The 8862-nt window shown below is 51.7% G+C and overlaps 1 protein-coding gene across 1 annotated transcript in view; it reads left to right on the forward strand.

Annotated features, from left to right (window-relative positions):
• Window positions 1-865: 865 nt before the first annotated feature.
• LOC308148141 (SH3 and multiple ankyrin repeat domains protein 2-like) overlaps window positions 866-8862 on the forward strand; it is a gene marked incomplete at both ends in the record, with an annotated part of 24133 nt that continues 16136 nt past the window's right edge. The window contains 3 exon segments of the mRNA XM_080521577.1: window positions 866-1207; window positions 1210-1253; window positions 1255-1274. Coding sequence (XP_080377703.1) covers window positions 866-1207; window positions 1210-1253; window positions 1255-1274 — 406 coding nt within the window.

Genomic DNA, 8862 nt, shown 5'->3' on the forward strand with positions numbered 1-8862 from the left:
GATGTTGCTGCTGCACGTTGCTGCTGGACGTTGCTGTTGGACGTTGCTGCTGCACGTTGCTGCTGGACGTTGCTGTTGGACGTTGCTGCTGGATGTTGCTGCTGGACGTTGCTGTTGGACGTTGCTGCTGCACGTTGCTGCTGGACGTTGCTGTTGGACGTTGCTGCTGGATGTTGCTGCTGGACGTTGCTGCTGGACGTTGCTGTTGGACGTTGCTGCTGGATGTTGCTGCTGGACGTTGCTGTTGGACGTTTGCTGCTGCACGTTGCTGCTGGACGTTGCTGTTGGACGTTGCTGCTGATGTTGCTGCTGGACGTTGCTGTTGGACGTTTGCTGCTGCACGTTGCTACAATCACCAGTGCTTGTTGACACTGCAGATGTAGTTGCTGGTTCTCATTAGAACCTGGACCTCCACCAGGCTGCATGTGAAGGTGACGGGTGTTGCAGCAGCAGGAGGAGCAGCAGCAGCAGCAGGAGGAGCAGCAACAGCAGCAGGAGGAGGAGCAGGAGGAGCGACGTCACGTGGTTTCAAGTAGAAACGGACACGTGAGCGTCAGGGTTGCCAGGTCTGACTCAGTATTTCAGCCCAAAGAGGAAACCAGGTCTGAGCCTCCCCTCTGTCAAAACCATCAAACTGTAACGACCACGTCAGACCTGCGAGAGTTCGGTTGCCAGGTTGGGGGAGGGGGAGGGGGAGGGGGATCCAACATGGCAACCCTGGTCAGGGTGTTGAGGCAACGAGGCGCAATCATGAGCTGATTGTTGGTCGAGTTGAAAGACTTTTGGTATGACGGTTTGGTAGAGGAAGGCTCCGCCCCCCAGTCTGACTTCTGATGTCCCCCCCCCCCCCCCCCCCCCCCCGCAGTGCCTTTCCGGGAGGCTCCGTCCTACTCCAAGCGGCGGCGGGGTCCGGCGTCCGGCGCAGGCAGCAGCCCGTCCTCCCTGTCGGCCCCCCGGGTGCTGCTGCGCTCCAACAGCGACAACAACCTGACGGTCAGCGCCCCCTACCTGCAGCAGCAGCAGCATCGCGGCCCCCCCGGCAGCTGGGCCGCCCCCACCCCGCAGCACGCCCAGCCCCTCCCCCCCCTGCAGCCTGGCTGCTCAGCACTGCCCCGCAGCCTGTCCCCCCAGCTGCTGCAGCAGATGCCCAGCGGCAGCCCCAATGGCAACGTGGTGGTGCGCACCATGGGGAGGGGGGTCCGCAGCCGCTCCCCTCCCTCAGCCGGCTGGGGGACGACGCCCGGCGGGCCGCGCCCCCCGCAGCGCCACTCCAGGTGAGACCACGCCCCCGCTCTGCTAGCCCCTCCTCTGCTCTGCTAGCCCCTCCCCCCACTCTGCTAGCCCCTCCTCTGCTCTGCTAGCCCCTCCCCCACTCTGCTAGCCCCTCCCCCGCTCTTCTAGCCCCTCCCCCACTCTACCTCCTTGGCTCTCCCTCCTCCTCCCCCACTCTACCTCCTCCTCCTCCACTCTCTACCTCCTCCCCCACTCTACCTCCTCCTCCTCCACTCTCTACCTTCCTCCCCCACTCTACCTACTCCTCCCCCACTCTACCTCCTCCTCCTCCACTCTCTACCTCCTCCCCCACTCTCTACCTCCTCCCCCACTCTACCTCCTCCTCCTCCACTCTCTACCTCCTCCCCCACTCTACCTCCTCCTCCCCCACTCTCTACCTCCTCCCCCACTCTACCTCCTCCTCCCCCACTCTACCTCCTCCTCCCCCACTCTCTACCTCCTCCCCCACTCTACCTCCTCCTCCCCCACTCTCTACCTCCTCCCCCACTCTCTACCTCCTCCCCCACTCTCTACCTCCTCCTCCTCCACTCTCTACCTCCTCCCCCACTCTCTACCTCCTCCCCCACTCTCTACCTCCTCCCCCACTCTACCTCCTCCTCCTCCACTCTCTACCTCCTCCCCCACTCTACCTCCTCCTCCCCCACTCTCTACCTCCTCCCCCACTCTACCTCCTCCTCCCCCACTCTACCTCCTCCTCCCCCACTCTCTACCTCCTCCCCCACTCAACCTCCTCCTCCCCCACTCTCTACCTCGTCCCCCACTCTCTACCTCCTCCCCCACTCTCTACCTCCTCCCCCACTCTACCTCCTCCTCCCCCACTCTCTACCTCCTCCCCCACTCTCTACCTCCTCCCCCACTCTCTACCTCCTCCTCCCCCACTCTCTACCTCCTCCCCCACTCTACCTCCTCCCCCACTCTCTACCTCCTCCTCCCCCACTCTCTACCTCCTCCCCCACTCTACCTCCTCCTCCCCCACTCTACCTCCTCCTCCCCCACTCTACCTCCTCCTCCTCCACTCTCTACCTCCTCCCCCACTCTACCTCCTCCTCCCCACTCTCTTCCTCCTCCCCCACTCTCTACCTCCTCCTCCCCCACTCTCTACCTCCTCCCCCACTCTCTACCTCCTCCCCCACTCTCTACCTCCTCCCCACTCTCTACCTCCTCCTCCTCCACTCTCTACCTCCTCCCCCACTCTCTACCTCCTCCTCCCCCACTCTACCTCCTCCTCCTCCACTCTCTACCTCCTCCCCCACTCTACCTCCTCCTCCCCACTCTACCTCCTCCTCCCCCACTCTCTACCTCCTCCCCCACTCTACCTCCTCCTCCCCCACTCTCTACCTCCTCCCCCACTCTCTACCTCCTCCCCCACTCTCTACCTCCTCCCCCACTCTCTACCTCCTCCTCCCCCACTCTCTACCTCCTCCCCCACTCTACCTCCTCCTCCCCCACTCTACCTCCTCCTCCCCCACTCTACCTCCTCCTCCTCCACTCTCTACCTCCTCCCCCACTCTACCTCCTCCTCCCCCACTCTCTTCCTCCTCCCCCACTCTACCTCCTCCTCCCCCACTCTCTACCTCCTCCCCCACTCTCTACCTCCTCCCCCACTCTCTACCTCCTCCTCCCCCACTCTCTACCTCCTCCCCCACTCTACCTCCTCCTCCCCCACTCTACCTCCTCCTCCCCCACTCTCTACCTCCTCCCCCACTCTCTACCTCCTCCCCCACTCTCTACCTCTCCTCCCCCACTCTCTACCTCCTCCCCCACTCTACCTCCTCCTCCCCCACTCTCTACCTCCTCCCCCACTCTACCACCTCCTCCTCCTCCTCCTCCTGCTGCTTCATCTTCCTCACCCACCACAACACACACACACACACACAGTGACAGCTGTCACTCAGACGGTTGCCATGGCAGCAGCTGCTGGTGTGAAGTGACCGACTGCTGAACGATTCACTGATCTGAGATCTGATGGAGGATCAGAGAACCGATGAACGAGTGAATGAACGAGTGAATGAACGAGTGAATGAACGAGTGAATGAGCTGACAGACGGAGGAGAAAAGCCAAGAACATCTTCACCTCCTCACTTCTTCACCTCCTCACCTCCTCACTTCTTCACCTCTTCACCTCCTCACTTCTTCACCTCTTCACCTCCTCACTTCTTCACCTCTTCACCTCCTCACTTCTTCACCTCTTCACCTCCTCACTTCTTCACCTCCTCACCTCCTCACTTCTTCACCTCCTCACTTCCTCACTTCTTCACCTCTTCACCTCCTCACTTCTTCACCTCCTCACTTCCTCACTTCTTCACCTCCTCACCTCCTCACTTCTTCACCTCTTCACCTCCTCACTTCTTCACCTCCTCACTTCCTCACTTCTTCACCTCCTCACTTCTTCACCTCCTCACCTCCTCACTTCTTCACCTCTTCACTTCTTCACCTCTTCACCTTCTCACTTCTTCACCTCCTCACCTTCTCACTTCTTCACCTCCTCACCTCCTCACTTCTTCACCTCCTCACCTTTTCACTTCTTCACCTCCTCACCTCCTCACTTCTTCACCTCCTCACTTCTTCACCTCCTCACTTCTTCACCTCCTCACTTCTTCACCTCCTCACCTCCTCACCTCCTCACTTCTTCACCTCCTCACTTCTTCACCTCCTCACTTCTTCACCTCCTCACCTCCTCAGCTTCTCCTTCAGAACAATTTCTTCTGAAGGTCACCTGACATTTTGACGTCTCTGACCTCTGATCTCGGTTCTCAATAGTTCTCAGTAGTTGTCAGTGGTTCTCAGTAGTTCTCAATAGTTCTCATTGGTTCTCAGTAGTTGTCAGTGGTTCTCAATAGTTCTCAGTGGTTCTCAGTAGTTCTCAATAGTTCTCATTGGTTCTCAGTAGTTGTCAGTGGTTCTCAATAGTTCTCATTGGTTCTCAGTAGTTGTCAGTGGTTCTCAGTAGTTCTCAGTGGTTCTCAGTAGTTCTCAATAGTTCTCATTGGTTCTCAGTAGTTGTCAGTGGTTCTCAATAGTTCTCAGTGGTTCTCAGTAGTTGTCAGTGGTTCTCAATAGTTCTCAGTGGTTCTCAGTAGTTGTCAGTGGTTCTCAATAGTTCTCATTGGTTCTCAGTAGTTGTCAGTGGTTCTCAGTAGTTCTCAGTGGTTCTCAGTAGTTGTCAGTGGTTCTCAATAGTTCTCAGTGGTTCTCAGTAGTTCTCAGTAGTTCTCAGTAGTTCTCAGTGGTTCTCAGTTGTTCTCAGTAGTTCTCAATAGTTCTCATTGGTTCTCAGTAGTTCTCAGTGGTTCTCAGTAGTTGTCAGTGGTTCTCAATAGTTCTCAGTGGTTCTCAGTTGTTCTCAGTAGTTCTCAATAGTTCTCATTGGTTCTCAGTAGTTCTCAGTGGTTCTCAATAGTTCTCAGTGGTTCTCAGTAGTTCTCAGTGGTTCTCAATAGTTCTCATTGGTTCTCAGTAGTTCTCAGTGGTTCTCAATAGTTCTCAGTGGTTCTCAGTAGTTCTCAGTGGTTCTCAGTAGTTCTCAGTGGTTCTCAGTAGTTCTCAGTAGTTCTCAGTGGTTCTCAGTAGTTCTCAATAGTTCTCATTGTTTCTAAGTGGTTCTCAATAGTTCTCATTGATTCTCAGTAGTTGTCAGTGGTTCTCAGTAGTTCTCAGTAGTTCTCAGTTGTTCTCAGTAGTTCTCAGTGGTTCTCAGTGGTTCTCAGTGGTTCTCAGTGGTTCTCAGTAGTTCTCAGTGGTTCTCAGTGGTTCTCAGTGGTTCTCAGTGGTTCTCAGTGGTTCTCAGTAGTTCTCAGTGGTTCTCAGTGGTTCTCAGTAGTTCTCAGTAGTTCTCAGTAGTTCTCAGTAGTTCTCAGTGGTTCTCAGTTGTTCTCAGTGGTTCTCAGTAGTTCTCAGTGGTTCTCAGTGGTTCTCAGTGGTTCTCAGTAGTTATCAGTAGTTCTCAGTAGTTCTCAGTGGTTCTCAGTTGTTCTCAGTGGTTCTCAGTAGTTCTCAGTGGTTCTCAGTGGTTCTCAGTGGTTCTCAGTAGTTCTCAGTAGTTCTCAGTGGTTCTCAGTAGTTATCAGTAGTTCTCAGTAGTTCTCAGTGGTTCTCAGTGGTTCTCAGTAGTTCTCAATAGTTCTCATTGGTTCTCAGTAGTTGTCAGTGGTTCTCAATAGTTCTCAGTGGTTCTCAGTAGTTGTCAGTGGTTCTCAATAGTTCTCAGTGGTTCTCAATAGTTCTCATTGGTTCTCAGTAGTTGTCAGTGGTTCTCAGTAGTTCTCAGTGGTTCTCAGTAGTTGTCAGTGGTTCTCAATAGTTCTCAGTGGTTCTCAGTAGTTCTCAGTGGTTCTCAGTAGTTCTCAGTGGTTCTCAGTGGTTCTCAGTGGTTCTCAGTAGTTCTCAGTAGTTCTCAGTAGTTCTCAGTGGTTCTCAGTGGTTCTCAGTGGTTCTCAATAGTTCTCAGTAGTTCTCAGTAGTTCTCAGTAGTTCTCAGTAGTTCTCAGTAGTTCTCAGTAGTTCTCAGTGGTTCTCAGTAGTTCTCAGTGGTTCTCAGTGGTTCTCAGTGGTTCTCAGTGGTTCTCAGTGGTTCTCAGTAGTTCTCAGTGGTTCTCAGTGGTTCTCAGTGGTTCTCAGTGGTTCTCAGTAGTTCTCAGTAGTTCTCAGTGGTTCTCAGTAGTTCTCAGTGGTTCTCAGTAGTTCCCAGTGGTTCTCAGTGGTTCTCAGTGGTTCTCAGTGGTTCTCAGTGGTTCTCAGTGGTTCTCAGTAGTTCTCAGTAGTTCTCAGTAGTTCTCAGTAGTTCTCAGTTGTTCTCAGTAGTTCTCAATAGTTCTCATTGGTTCTCAGTAGTTGTCAGTGGTTCTCAATAGTTCTCAGTGGTTCTCAGTAGTTCTCAGTGGTTCTCAGTAGTTCTCAGTGGTTCTCAGTAGTTCTCAGTAGTTCTCAGTGGTTCTCAGTAGTTCTCAATAGTTCTCATTGTTTCTAAGTGGTTCTCAATAGTTCTCATTGATTCTCAGTAGTTGTCAGTGGTTCTCAGTAGTTCTCAGTGGTTCTCAGTGGTTCTCAGTAGTTCTCAGTAGTTCTCAGTTGTTCTCAGTAGTTCTCAGTGGTTCTCAGTGGTTCTCAGTGGTTCTCAGTGGTTCTCAGTGGTTCTCAGTAGTTCTCAGTGGTTCTCAGTGGTTCTCAGTGGTTCTCAGTGGTTCTCAGTAGTTCTCAGTAGTTCTCAGTAGTTCTCAGTGGTTCTCAGTTGTTCTCAGTGGTTCTCAGTAGTTCTCAGTGGTTCTCAGTGGTTCTCAGTAGTTCTCAGTAGTTCTCAGTGGTTCTCAGTAGTTATCAGTAGTTCTCAGTAGTTCTCAGTGGTTCTCAGTGGTTCTCAGTGGTTCTCAGTAGTTCTCAGTGGTTCTCAGTGGTTCTCAGTGGTTCTCAGTAGTTCTCAGTGGTTCTCAGTGGTTCTCAGTGGTTCTCAGTAGTTCTCAGTGGTTCTCAGTGGTTCTCAGTAGTTCTCAGTGGTTCTCAGTGGTTCTCAGTAGTTCTCAGTGGTTCTCAGTGGTTCTCAGTGGTTCTCAGTGGTTCTCAGTAGTTCTCAGTGGTTCTCAGTAGTTCTCAGTGGTTCTCAGTGGTTCTCAGTGGTTCTCAGTAGTTCTCGGTTATCATTGGTTCTCAGTAGTTCTCAGTGGTTCTCAGTGGTTCTCAGTGGTTCTCAGTAGTTCTCGGTTATCATTGGTTCTCAGTAGTTCTCACTGGTTATCATTGGTTCTCAGTGGTTCTCAGTGGTTCTCAGTAGTTCTCAGTGGTTATCATTGATTCTCAGTAGTTCTCAGTGGTTCTCAGTGGTTCTCAGTGGTTCTCAGTGGTTCTCAGTAGTTCTCAGTAGTTCTCAGTGGTTCTCAGTGGTTCTCAGTGGTTCTCAGTAGTTCTCAGTGGTTCTCAGTGGTTCTCAGTGGTTCTCAGTAGTTATCAGTAGTTCTCAGTGGTTCTCAGTTGTTCTCAGTGGTTCTCAGTAGTTCTCAGTGGTTCTCAGTAGTTCTCAGTAGTTCTCAGTGGTTCTCAGTGGTTCTCAGTAGTTATCAGTAGTTATCAGTAGTTCTCAGTAGTTCTCAGTAGTTCTCAGTGGTTCTCAGTAGTTCTCAGTGGTTCTCAGTGGTTCTCAGTGGTTCTCAGTGGTTCTCAGTGGTTCTCAGTGGTTCTCAGTAGTTCTCAGTAGTTCTCAGTGGTTCTCAGTAGTTATCAGTAGTTCTCAGTGGTTCTCAGTAGTTATCAGTAGTTCTCAGTGGTTCTCAGTGGTTCTCAGTAGTTCTCAGTAGTTCTCAGTGGTTCTCAGTAGTTATCAGTAGTTCTCAGTAGTTCTCAGTAGTTCTCAGTGGTTCTCAGTAGTTCTCAGTGGTTCTCAGTGGTTCTCAGTGGTTCTCAGTAGTTCTCAGTGGTTCTCAGTGGTTCTCAGTGGTTCTCAGTGGTTCTCAGTAGTTCTCAGTGGTTCTCAGTGGTTCTCAGTGGTTCTCAGTGGTTCTCAGTGGTTCTCAGTGGTTCTCAGTGGTTCTCAGTAGTTCTCGGTTATCATTGGTTCTCAGTAGTTCTCAGTGGTTCTCAGTGGTTCTCAGTGGTTCTCAGTGGTTCTCAGTAGTTCTCGGTTATCATTGGTTCTCAGTAGTTCTCACTGGTTATCATTGGTTCTCAGTGGTTCTCAGTGGTTCTCAGTAGTTCTCAGTGGTTATCATTGGTTCTCAGTGGTTCTCAGTAGTTCTCAGTGGTTCTCAGTGGTTGTCAGTGGTTCTCAGTGGTTCTCAGTAGTTCTCAGTAGTTCTCAGTGGTTCTCAGTAGTTCTCAGTGGTTCTCAGTGGTTCTCAGTGGTTCTCAGTGGTTCTCAGTAGTTCTCAGTGGTTCTCAGTGGTTCTCAGTAGTTCTCAGTGGTTCTCAGTAGTTCACAGTGGTTCTCAGTGGTTCTCAGTAGTTCTCAGTGGTTCTCAGTGGTTCTCAGTGGTTCTCAGTAGTTCTCAGTAGTTCTCAGTGGTTCTCAGTGGTTCTCAATAGTTCTCAGTGGTTCTCAGTGGTTCTCAGTAGTTCTCAGTGGTTCTCAGTGGTTCTCAGTGGTTCTCAGTGGTTCTCAGTGGTTCTCAGTAGTTCTCAGTGGTTCTCAGTGGTTCTCAGTGGTTATCATTGGTTCTCAGTGGTTCTCAGTGGTTCTCAGTAGTTCTCAGTGGTTCTCAGTGGTTCTCAGTAGTTCTCAGTGGTTCTCAGTAGTTGTCAGTGGTTCTCAGTGGTTCTCAGTAGTTCTCAGTGGTTCTCAGTAGTTCTCAGTGGTTCTCAGTGGTTCTCAGTAGTTCTCAGTGGTTCTCAGTGGTTCTCAGTGGTTCTCAGTGGTTCTCAGTAGTTCTCAGTGGTTCTCAGTGGTTCTCAGTGGTTCTCAGTAGTTCTCAGTGGTTCTCAGTAGTTGTCAGTGGTTCTCAGTGGTTCTCAGTAGTTCTCAGTGGTTCTCAGTGGTTCTCAGTAGTTCTCAGCGGTTCTCAGTGGTTCTCAGTGGTTCTCAGTAGTTCTCAGTGGTTCTCAGTAGTTCTCAGTGGTTCTCAGTGGTTCTCAGTGGTTCTCAGTGGT

The sequence above is a fragment of the Blennius ocellaris genome (assembly GCF_963422515.1).
Source record: "Blennius ocellaris genome assembly, contig: SCAFFOLD_302, whole genome shotgun sequence".
Lineage (NCBI taxonomy): Eukaryota > Metazoa > Chordata > Actinopteri > Blenniiformes > Blenniidae > Blennius > Blennius ocellaris.